Source organism: Bactrocera latifrons, unplaced genomic scaffold (assembly GCF_001853355.1).
Source record: "Bactrocera latifrons isolate USDA-ARS-PBARC rearing strain unplaced genomic scaffold, ASM185335v1 scaffold_102, whole genome shotgun sequence".
NCBI lineage: Eukaryota > Metazoa > Arthropoda > Insecta > Diptera > Tephritidae > Bactrocera > Bactrocera latifrons.
Genome location: NW_017534431.1, coordinates 1,058,445 through 1,071,560, shown reverse-complemented (window position 1 = coordinate 1,071,560; position 13,116 = coordinate 1,058,445). Strand labels below are relative to the sequence as shown.

Genomic DNA, 13,116 nt, shown 5'->3' with positions numbered 1-13,116 from the left:
GGACATAGAGCAAAAACGTCGTCGTTCGACATGCTTTTGGACCGTGAAACAAGCTATATTGAAGTATCGGGTGATTTTTTAAGAGCTTGATAACTTTTTTAAAAAAAAAAACGCATAAAATTTGCAAAATCTCATCGGTTCTTTATTTGAAACGTTAGATTGGTTCATGACATTTACTTTTTGAAGATAATTTCATTTAAATGTTGACCGCGGCTGCGTCTTAGGTGGTCCATTCGGAAAGTCCAATTTTGGGCAACTTTTTCGAGCATTTCGGCCGGAATAGCCCGAATTTCTTCGGAAATGTTGTCTTCCAAAGCTGGAATAGTTGCTGGCTTATTTCTGTAGACTTTAGACTTGACGTAGCCCCACAAAAAATAGTCTAAAGGCGTTAAATCGCATGATCTTGGTGGCCAACTTACGGGTCCATTTCTTGAGATGAATTGTTCTCCGAAGTTTTCCCTCAAAATGGCCATAGAATCGCGAGCTGTGTGGCATGTAGCGCCATCTTGTTGAAACCACATGTCAACCAAGTTCAGTTCTTCCATTTTTGGCAACAAAAAGTTTGTTAGCATCGAACGATAGCGATCGCCATTCACCGTAACGTTGCGTCCAACGGCATCTTTGAAAAAATACGGTCCAATGATTCCACCAGCGTATAAACCACACCAAACAGTGCATTTTTCGGGATGCATGGGCAGTTCTTGAACGGCTTCTGGTTGCTCTTCACCCCAAATGCGGCAATTTTGCTTATTTACGTAGCCATTCAACCAGAAATGAGCCTCATCGCTGAACAAAATTTGTCGATAAAAAAGCGGATTTTCTGCCAACTTTTCTAGGGCCCATTCACTGAAAATTCGACGTTGTGGCAGATCGTTCGGCTTCAGTTCTTGCACGAGCTGTATTTTATACGGTTTTACACCAAGATCTTTGCGTAAAATCTTCCATGTGGTCGAATAACACAAACCCAATTGCTGCGAACGGCGACGAATCGACATTTCACGGTCTTCAGCCACACTCTCAGAAACAGACGCAATATTCTCTTCTGTACGCACTGTACGCATTCGTGTGGTTGGTTTAATGTCCAATAAAGTAAACTGAGTGCGAAACTTGGTCACAATCGCATTAATTGTTTGCTCACTTGGTCGATTATGTAGACCATAAATCGGACGTAAAGCGCGAAACACATTTCGAACCGAACACTGATTTTGGTAATAAAATTCAATGATTTGCAAGCGTTGCTCGTTAGTAAGTCTATTCATGATGAAATGTCAAAGCATACTGAGCATCTTTCTCTTTGACACCATGTCTGATATCCCACGTGATCTGTCAAATACTAATGCATGAAAATCCTAACCTCAAAAAAATCACCCGATATAAGGAGACTATATTGAATAAATTAAATTGATTTTGCCAAAAAATCTTTTGTTCTGTTTATTATTTTTTTTAAATCCTGTTTACTTTGGAACGCATCGTGTACATCTTCGATTGACTGAAAACCGGTACCATTCCGATGGCTGTTAACTTGTGTGCATGTAAGCTCATAAGCCCCGAGAGGCTTATTGTGGTGATCATTTTTTGAATCGAGCAAGAACGCGAACGGACTCGCAAGAGATGTTAAACTCTTTTGCCATATCTTTAATACTTCTCTACGATTTTCAAGCGCCGTATCCTTCATTTTTTTAATATCATCACTGTACGTAAGCACGTCTTCTCTTGACCGTCTTTGAAGGCTTTGTACCACTCCTAGGATTGTGTTTTTGATCAAACTGAATCACCGTAAGCCTTTTCCAACATTTGGAACAATTACGCACACGAAATTTGGTTAGAATTACAAATTTGAGACAAATTCCTTGTTTTAAATTTATGTCCTTTGTAAAACTCCGAACGCACTACATATGTACATATTTGGAACAGTAATTAAGGCAGTAAACTGTTTGGAAATATTATTTACACGAGAAGTTTAATTACAATTTCCGGTTGCTTTTTTATCACAATATATGTAACTTAATTTCCAGTTTCAATGTCTTTAAATTATTTTTTTATTACTTCCGGTAAAAGTGGTGCTTTCGGTGCAGCAATTTCTTTATTGGATGCATCGCATCGCATACATCAATGTCAAGTTTCGATGCATGATATTGACTAAATCATCGGACATCTCTGACTCAAATATGCCACACCGTTCAGCATATCAGCCGAATAATTTTTCTTCACATTTTTTGAGTAGTGTTATATTCGATATTATAAGGGACTCGTTTATATAATTTATATTAGGTTAGGTTACGTATTCCAATTGTACAATAACGGTGTATTATATGCAGCAATTAAATATGTATATATATATACATGGAATAAATATTATTTAAATCAAATAATCAAAGTGATATAAATATAAATCAATTTCTGAAATTTAAGGGAAATTGAAATTAAAAGAAAAAAGTGAATTTAAGCCTCTGGAACGTGGCGAGGTATATATGTAGGTATATGCAAGGAAAAAATTATAATTATCGGCAATCAGACGTTAGACATATGTGCTAAACACTGAATATAATTATGATCCACATTAAACTTAAAGTGAACTGGAAGGAAAATTCAGTGAATTTTCTGTAAAATACAAACTGACTATAACTCAATTCTACAAAAAAATATAAGAAAAGTTCGAACATTTAACCTAACCAATTTTTTAACAACAAATTTTTTTCCAGCATCTCAAAATGATATTTAGATAACAAAATTACAAAATATGCAAATTCATAAACATGTCATCAATTAGTAAAAATAAGAAAAAGACTGTAGCGATAAATAAAATGTGTGCACTTCAGCAAAAATGTGAAACTTGAAATGCGCTAAAAATCAGAAGACACCGTGTACCGTGGCGAATGTAGAACTTTTATAAGTACCGAAAAAGAGAGATAGCAAACAAACAAATCGAAAACAGAGTGGTGCAGAGAAGCGGCGTAAGCGATATAAATATTGAAAATAAATCGTAAATTATAGCAAAACAAAACAAAAAAAAATATAAATAAATAAATAAAAAAAAAACCATAAATAACTACAAATAAAATGAAAAAAGTGTAAAACTGTGCAGTTGAATAAAGGTAACTGCCACTAAAATCACATAATTGGACTCAAAATTAGCAGCTCGGTTGAACGAGTTCACAAGCAAATAACTGAAGATGAAATTAACCTGAAAGCACTGCACGCACACGCAACACCTGCAATTATAATAAAACTAAGCGACACCGTAAAGGCGTGGAGCAGTCAAGAAACTTCAACCAAACAATGCGTAACAACAGAAAGAACAGCCTGCGAAAAGAGTAATTAAATGGAAATTAAGCAGGAAAAGTAAACTGGAACTGTGAACCGAGGTATTCGATAAAAATCTGTAACAAATGCGAAAAGGTGGTCAAACAAAAAACCAAAAACAAAAACAAACATAAAACAACTGCAGTCTTTTCGCGAAATTGTCGTTGGCACTGGCGTCTACGCGACCACCCACGAATTATGCGGCGCTAGCCAGCGGGCTGCTAATGTCAAGCCACGCCAGCAAACTTGTGTAACACAAACAACAATTAAAATTGGAAAAAAAAACAAAGGCTAACTGCGTGTAGTTGCGTTTGCACTTGTTGTTGTGGTGTTATTAATTTTATTGCTGTACCCTAAAAACGTTTTGACTTGGCACGCACACATTCCGCTGACTGAGCGCAGGAAAGACAATTGGCAGTCGCGCGTCCGCGGTGGTCGCAAGACTTGCACACGCGAGTTGTGACTGAAAGCAAAACGAACGTTTAGTTGTGTTTCAGTTTCAGACAACTTTTTCTTTTATATTATTTTTATATTCTTTCGTTCTTCTGTAATCTTTTCATGCGACTCGTGGTTATAAGCGTAAAGCATAACGCACGCCGGCAAAGCACGAATAATAGTAGATAAAAAATACATAGAACACTATGTCAATAAGCACGCACTTAGTAACGAAAATAATACCGTGACAAAATCAAAAAAGTAACAGTGGAAGAAATAGCTGTGTATATATGCGACGAAGGACGCGTCTCAAGAAGCATCAAATGCATAGGTTTGACATATTTGTAGTTAGCTAGTCAAATGGTAGAACTGTAGCGTTAGAACCAGAACCTTTAGGGAGGACACCAACGCTTGCAGTGACAAACGGTAAGGAAGATAACACTTTACCGAGCACTATTTGCTAGCGAATACCAAGCAAAGCAATCAGTTATCCTGCCATTAAAATAAAACACGTGCAACAAACATAACAACAGCGGAAGAAGAAGCACCAATATTACCACTGACACAACAGCTGCAGATTGGCAAATATTTCCTATTTTCACTGTGTCACAATCACAAATAGGAAAGCGTCATAGCGTTGGCAAAATACTTTTCCTTTGGTATGACGCGCGGCAATATCTTGACGCTGACGGCAGTATCGAGTGGGTCTTGTGGCATAATAGAAAAGTAATATAATATATTCCAGAGAAATGAACAGATAAAATTGTGCTAAATATTCATAAGCACAGCAGAGCGAGTGCATAAAGCAGACAGCGTCCGGGCGTCAAAAGGAAGGCGATAAAAATAGCAAACGAAAGCTGCCAGCGTCACTGCAGCAGAATAGACAAAATCAACAAGACTTGCACATCGATATCATCAATAAAGCTAACTAATACTTGAGGAACTAAGTAACAAAAATAAAAGGCCACAGCACGGCAGGTGGAGAAGCAAAAAGTATTATAAAAATTTATAATCAAAGTTATAAAATACACAACGCCCACAGCAGCAGCAAACGGCAACAACAACAAACAACAACAACAAACGCCTATCACAAGAACTCATCCATCATCGGCCAGCGTGTGCGCGTGCATGTGTGTGTGTGAGTAATATGCTGTAACTAGTAAGCTCCTCCTCCCTCCACCCCGACATCACAAGCAAACGTCGTCAACATCCACAGCTTTAACTTTATTAATACAAGCAATTGCCATTTCATTCCGTTAGAACGGCAATATCGGCCCCCTCGTTATTGGTTATATTGGTAAATATAGCATCGTAATACTTCGATTCGCATCAATATGGCCTTTAGCAGCAGCAGTAGTAGTAGTCGGTTCGGTGTCAGTAGTGGCGGCGCTTACGGCGGTGGTAGCATATCAACGTGGGATAGATGCACAACAGCGTTGCTATTGCCGCGAGCACGTCTCATCACCCTCTGGCTGGCATTCAATTTAGCGCTGATCGTACAGGAGCCAATGAAGAAAATCGCCTCAGTCGATGCAGCGTAAGTATTCACATAAATTTATAACCTATATGTATGTCTGATATATACTCACCAACATTTATGTAGTTACTCTTTTATGGGTATTTCTGACATACAGTTATATGTGTGCGCTTAAATAGTTTAATAAGCGTTTATGGTTTAACTACTACTTAGCATTTACTCGTATTACGTAATTAAGTCCCCGCTGCACACATGCTTTGTTAAGTTATGTAATTTTCTAGAAAAAAACTTAATAATGATTTAATAATAAAGACGCTTGCCAATCTCTGGGAATATACAGATTTTGAAATCATTAGCATTATAAGAAGGGCTATAATGTCGTTACATTTTGAAGAGCGATTAAAATATATAATACCTTCCTCAGTGTTAAAAAAAAAATCAATATTCTGAAAAGGCTGTGAAAAAATATGTGGCTGGTCCCAAACCCAGCACACAACCCCGAGGAGAGATGGTTCGTCTTCTCACTTTGGCTCTTCTTCATAAGTTTTTTGGCAACCCAGAGGATAGTTGGTCTAAGACAGGATATCGTGAGCTGCCTGATCCATGTGTAAGATAATAGTTTCTGACCACTTCAAAGTAAATGACGCTCAGAGAGCTTTGTTCACTTGCTTGAAGTTCTATACTTGGCTCCATATTCAATAAAATAGAGTATCTGTAATATTTATTTCGTTTCATAGATATATCAAAACTTTCTGATGTGAATATGAATATATTTCATGCTGATACATGGTGCCGACGTAATGCCGTCATGGTGCCAGTCAGTGCCAGCGTCAAAAGCATTTCTAACGCAATTATTGTTATTATAGCCGAGTTTCATTACAGCTATGGCATTCCTTTGCTTTTGTTCTTTCGCTCTGACTATTTATATGTTGTTGGCTATAAACAAGTACTGCAGCAGTTGTCACGTTAGAACACATTTACAACTATCAATTAAGCTAACAACTTTATAAAGTATTAGTAACAAATATAAAGTGCACAGCAAATGATGACGTCGTTAAAAGTGATAATGGAGGTCTTGATGGAAGATCTATTATGCGGAATTGTAAATGAAATCGCTATCGAATATAGTGATTAGAGAATCAGTAGACCGCCTTTTGGAGAATTTGTTTTGTTTTTGAATGTTTAAATCTCATATGCTTATTTATCGCATGAGCGTATTCAAATTGGCGGAAAATTTTAAAGCACATTTTTCAGACACTTTAAATGTAATTGTAAATATTAGTTTGCAAATTGTTCAATATAAATTTAAGTCTAATGAAAATTGCTAACCACAAATTTTAGGCAAGTTTTTGGAAATAAATTACTTTCTCTACTTCTAGTTCTCCCCTCTAGAAAACATTTAGCGGAACATATGCTATATAACCGCATCAATCTGCTATGCATTTATTATAAAAATGTCAGCTGAAATAATACAAAATGGCGGAAAAGTCACGCTGTTAACAATGCAATCAATTTTTGTTTCTAGTGCTTAATTGTTATTGCTCTTTCTGCTATTTTTGACATTTGGCATACATTTTTTGTATCATAATTTGTTATAATTAATGATTCGCAGTGGTAAAATACACATAGAGTAAGAATGTAAATAAAGGCTTCTAATTAACTTGACAAAGGTTTGTGTTTTACATCACTAACATCGTAAATGTGTACGTTATTATTATATTTTAGGCTCCCTGCTGAATATACATAAACACGCGCTTCAGACATATTTAACTATTTGCGTAATCGAGTTTGAAAAACAACGCTCCAAAATACCTCTGCTACAGTAGTTCTTGATTTGATTGCTTATTTTCTGTCCAGCTGTTTTGAGACATTTCACCATTAGTAGGCCGCGTTAATCCACTCAATCAGTTTTTCGCAGGTGCCTAATTTACACGTATTTTATATGCTTAGAATTCATCGTGTTAACAAGAAAATAACGGTTTCTGATGAAATGCATTTTTATCCTTCAATTTCGTATAGACTAAAAGGATTGCATTTGTCTAGTTGTCCAATATTTCGATGAGTGAAATGTCTATAAAACAGTCATCTGGCGAATATGATATTATCTTCTCAATATGATTTTGTTCTGTTACATCGTATTGGAATAGTCAAGTACTAATGGACTAGTGTTTTGAAAATATGTAAACATTTTCCACACTCTTTCTTCTTGAAATAGTCTTATGGGATTGTATAATTGTGAAATTTTCGAGAAATCGACTTTTGCATTATAGGATAGTATACGCTATAACAAACATCCTCTCAAATCGAAATTCAAATTATTACGGTCGCTATAGGGTTTTTTTTTTGTGGAATGTGAAATTTCTGTTTTCTTTTTTGTTGCAATTTTCTTATTTTTTCAACGAAAAACTGTCGAAAAAAGGGTAAAATTCGATACTTTATGTTCACACCATCGCCATTTCCCCCCCAAAAAAAAAACTTTCCTACAGATTAATAATCTATCTTTTGGACATTTTTGTTTGATACCAAAATTGCAGCCGCAATTGCGAACATCGTACAGAACCTTTTTTACGTTAGATTTCAACAATTTAGTTAGCTATTATGCCCCCAATAAATAAATTGTCATAATTAGAACTGCCGCTTCGCTGACAGCTTTTCATTTTACCGAGGACTTGCACATAAGTGCAGTTAAAGTTTTCAACGTTAGACTATCTCCAAGTGTGGTTTTCAGCTTTTCCTGAAAACCAAGGGCGAAGATTCAGTACGTGTTCAACGTGTTCAAAGTCTTCTATACACTCTGTACACGTTGAAAAATATGAACTAAACTCATGACAATATTTGTGTTGGAAGCTTTTAAAGCATCGATGACCACTGAGTATTTGTGTTAGATCTTAATCCAGGTCCCCATGTCGTCTATCTATCAACGATAGATGTATTTTTCTTTCAAAGAAGCTGTTTATTTGTCGGAACTGCCGATATCCGACCACTATATCACATATCTACCATACAAACTGAGCGATTCTAATCAAAGTGCTTGTCATACATATTGTCCACGGCTGCCATACGAACCAGTCTATCAAAGGTAAGGTCTTTTAAGAAATTTTTTGTACAGGGTTCGGCACTCGAAGTGTAACCAACTTCAGACCGTTCGCGCAGCTGTCATACTGGAATCAGCTGCTTATAAATTTGTTGAATGACAGTTGGGAGTATTGTTGAAAAGTGTACAAAAGTGTTTTGCCAAAAGTGAACGCAAAAAGAAAGTGACCTGCGATTGAATTAAAACGTAATATTTATATTTAGCTGGAAAATCACAGCCAGCAATTGTTCGTGAGCTCAAACAAATTAATGTGAATAAATTATTTGTTTATCGCACCATCACTCGTTACAATGATACTGCTAGCATCGCAAAACGCCATGGAAGTGATCATCGAAAGACTGCAACGTCACGTGAGATGGTTCGGAAAGTGAAGAAGCGACTTGAACGAAATCCACGGCGAAGTACCAATCAAATGGCTAAAGAACTGAAACTCAAGACTCAAGGTCAAGCCTTACTAGTTCCAAAAGGACTATGATCTCACACCGAAGCAACAAGCAACAACTAAGACTTGAAAGAGCTAAACAGTTGCTTTGCTTGGCCGAAAGCGGTCAATTTCGAACATTGTGTTTTCTGACGAACAAATTTTTCCAATTGAGCATTTCGTAAAGTCACAAAATGATTGGGTTTACTTGACCATCGTTCATACGAGAATCTAAGTCATCGGTTGGTCACCAGGAGGCAGCACTCGCCACAAATAATGGTTTGGGCCGGTATCACCGCAGATGGGCGCTCTCCAATTGTTTTCATCGAGCCTTTCGTCAAAGTAAATACGACATATTATCGGGAAAGTGTTCTGGAGTCTTTGAAGCCGTGGACGTTCCAGGAAGACTCAGCACCGTCTCAAAAAGCGCGAATGAACCAAGAGTGGCTGAAAAACAACATTTCGAACTTCATTATGACCACATATTGGATCTCGAATTCACCAGATGCGAATCCAATGGGTTCCAAAGAATGAATTCTCTCTATGCCATTTTGGAGAGCAAGGTCCGAAGAAAAAAATACACCAGTCTCGAGTTGCTGAAGATGCCATTGACCGTGAGTGGGCCAAAATACCGGCAAGTCAGTAAAGGCAAAAGGTGGTCGTATCGAGCCAAAGTGAATTACTCCTGAATTTATGATTATTTTCACGCATTTTGTATTTTAAAATAAATAAAAATAATTTTCCAAACCGAATTTATGGCTTTTTTAATTGGTTACACTTCGAGTGGACCCGGATCCTGTATATTGTGTACATATATAGATATTGTAGCTTCGGATATTACAATTGAATATAAAAAATATGTTCGGTTGAAACAGAAAAGAATTTAAGCAAACAATTCTTTAAGATAATTTGCTTTGCCCCATATATCAGATTTTAAAATGATATTATTAGAAAAAGTAGTAAATACTAGTCTTGTTGTTAGAAACTATGGTTCCAATTTCTGAAAATGTGTAACCATTGATACCAGTGTTTTCATAAGGGTTTTATACATTATAACTTTAATGGAGTGCACTACTGCATGAATACTTAGTACCCAATTTGACATTAAAATCGTCGAGTGTCCATTAATCAACACTAACCATGAATTAGTGTAGCACGAAAATGTATTAGCATACTTTTTGTCAAAACTGAAATTCATATTGTGAGTTTCCAAGAATTTTTTTGCCTTTAAAAACTGAATTGCCAAGAGTGACGTTGCAATTACGGACACGCACACTAGTACATATATATATATTTGGTATAAATGCTTACATTGTTAATAACTGGTCTTGCACTGCAATCATCATTTTAATACTGATTTATTTTTTATTGTTTATTTTATTTATGCTCATTTTGCCCCCACCGAACTTTGCAATCCTTTGAGTGAAGTTAATGCGTTTTCAGTTTAGCTCTTTTGACGTGGCTTTTGTCGCATTATTAGCGCATACGCCGTGGCAAGGGACATGCGTGTATGAAAATCACATGATTCAAAGTGGACGCATACATACATATATTTAAAGGTATGTTTGTGTGATGGGACATGCGGCTAGCTGCGTTTGCAGTTGCTTGGCTGGTTCTGCAGAGCAATTTATGAAATATAAATACGCTTTTATATGTATGTGTACGCATGTAGTCTTATAAATACTTTTCTGCAGTGGTTGGCAATTTCATGCTTGAATGAGTTACGGTATGAACCTTATTAAGCCGTTAGCTGGCAAAGCGAGAAACGGAATCAAGCGGCGGCACATTGGACGATATTGAACGATAAAACTGCGAGAATTGCTTTCGGGTGAAATTGTGGTTCGCGAAAATAATAAATTTTCGTTTTTAAATTTTTTTGTCTCCTTTCGATACTAAAAATAAATATTTAAATGCCTAAAAATTTATGAGTGCTGCAGCAGAGCCGAGGTGAGATTTTATGGTGTGAATTTTGATTATTTATATTTTATAGACTCGAATACGTTTATTTGGTATTTCCAAATATGGTTGAAGAAGCTTTTGAAAATACTAATATTTATATAATGAATTAGTAATAAGATCATAATTGCAAGTTATATAACCAGAGCTGCTTAGTAAATTTAAGAAAGTGCCGCTAAGCTTCGGCGGTAGTAGCAATAAGCAAAACAAGAAAAAAAAAGTAGTAGCTCCACTGCAGTGGAAGTACACGCAATTAAATCACATATTTGCATGTTCGCACGACAACACAGAGCCTTTTTTTCTTTACTTCTCTTTCTTATTATCTGGCGTTCTTCTTGAGTGCCAAAAAAGAAAGTATTTGTAAAATGTGACACATGCTGTTGCCCTGTTGTTTGCTGTTTGCTTCCTTTGGCAGGGCAGTAATTGTCAGTGACACTGCCAATGCAGGCCTCTTAAAGACCTCACTGTAATCAAAAAAAGGCAAAATAAAAGCGATGTGGCAAGCATATAGAGTAAAATAAAGTAACACAAATTTACCATTACTGGATTACTCGATCGCGTGCTACAAAAGGACATCCGCAATGCCGTTCCATATTCACTTCTTTATACATGCACACTACATACTTGCACGGAAAGGCCTCAAACTACTTCGGCACATTACACAGGGATGTGTCATGCTAAAGAAACATCTCTCACTAATACAAGGTTGTAGATACATTGAAATAATATAATATAATATTATATCAGAAAGCCAAGTTAAGTATGTGCGAAAACAATTGTGTTATTAAGAATCTATCGGCACCATAGATGAATTGTTGAAACTTCTGAGATATTATAAGTTCCCCTTAAAATCTTCTTGCCTTTTGGAATAGTGAACATTATCTGATTTGGGTTAAAAATTCACCGTTTTGTTCAATAATTTGTTAATAGTTTCAAGCACACTTCAAAATACTATTTTTACTTTACTGTTTTGCATTTTTTGTTATTAATAGTTTATCACACGGAATAGGCTTCTTAATAAATTTTTTTGAATTCTGATGAACTTTAGGATTAGTCCAATGTTCGTTCTTACGCAGTTAAACAATTTATTTGAATACTGTCCTTGCTCTAAAGATAAGATGCTAAATTCTCTATTTATATTCCTTTGCTCATTAATTGGATGCGTTTTCAAACATGATAACCACAATTTTCGAAATTTAGAACTCTTGCTCTAAAAAATCAATGCAGTATTTCGGCTCGCTTGTCCGCTTTCACTCTGGCATCGCTTCTCGCATGAAGGAATATCGTTTTATTCTCCATATCGATTTTATTGTCTACTCTAGCAATAACTTAATACATGTGGCATCTATAAACCGAACTCCTTTTGTATGGATATATGTATACATATATAAATGATCAGGGTGACGAGAAAAGTTGAAATCCGGTTGACTGTGTGTCCGTCTTTGCACTAATAATGTATTTAGTGTGTCAAACAAAAAATTATTTAAATCCACTAAAAACTGTTCAAGCCGCTAGGTACCAAATATTTGGACACCGTTACCTATAGTTTATAGGCTTTTGATCGAAAAGTCGGTCAGTATGTGATATATGTATATAATTGAAATTTAAAAAAAAAAATAAAAGGTCATCACCTTTTCTTATAATGATATGTCTGTATGTCAAAATGTTAAATCAAGCAAATACTTCCCTTAGCCCCCATGTACTTAAAAAACAACAGATTTTCAAACTTTCGGGTGACTTTGTATCGCATATATCGGCGGATATGTGAGTAAAAGAGGGTGTTTTTAAATAAATTTGAGCGAAAAATTGAGCTAAACCCTATGTAACTACTATTACCATTTTCGAAGATCGGGTTGACTTATAGAGTAAAGTTTGATTGGTCTTACACCTTAAAGTATTTCCTAAGTGACAAGAGTAGAAAATGTACGGTTGCACCCAAGCTTCCATACTTGTTTTCTTGCTAATTTCGACAACTGATCATTCAAAGCGTGGTTCATCTTTTACTTTAAAATTACCGAAACTCAAACTTTGCAAGATTGGCTGTTACAATATTTCACAATTCCACCGCCGGGCCTGTATTTTCGGCTTTTCCGAAAAAGATAAATTTAAATATACCTAATTTTGCTTTTGTGGATGTTCATTTTTTCCACGTGCTCAAACAAAACTTAACTAAGCTGTGACAAAACTGTTTGTACATACATATATGTATCAGGTATTGTAGTAAGGAAAGTAATCCTGAAAATTGGTAGAATCAAAATCTGTATTTTCTCGAATTTGCCCATATTTAAATATCGATATATATTAAAATAACTAAATGGTAAGGTAAACCATCAAATAGCATAATAATTGGGCTATTAAATGAATGGGAATTAAAGCAGGCCTCTAAAACTTCAATGTGACTACTGCTCTTTAAGTATATTTTCCAAATAA

The 13,116-nt window shown here is 35.8% G+C and overlaps 1 protein-coding gene across 2 annotated transcripts in view; it reads left to right on the top strand.

Moving 5' to 3' along the window:
* Nucleotides 1–3,859: 3,859 nt before the first annotated feature.
* LOC108968092 (gamma-aminobutyric acid receptor subunit beta) overlaps nt 3,860–13,116 on the top strand; it is an 81,432-nt gene continuing 72,175 nt past the window's right edge. For both annotated transcript variants that reach the window (XM_018931866.1, XM_018931873.1), the window contains exon 1: nt 3,860–5,275. In XM_018931866.1, coding sequence (XP_018787411.1) covers nt 5,073–5,275 — 203 coding nt within the window. In that variant the 5' untranslated portion in view covers nt 3,860–5,072. The remainder of the gene's footprint in view (nt 5,276–13,116) is intronic.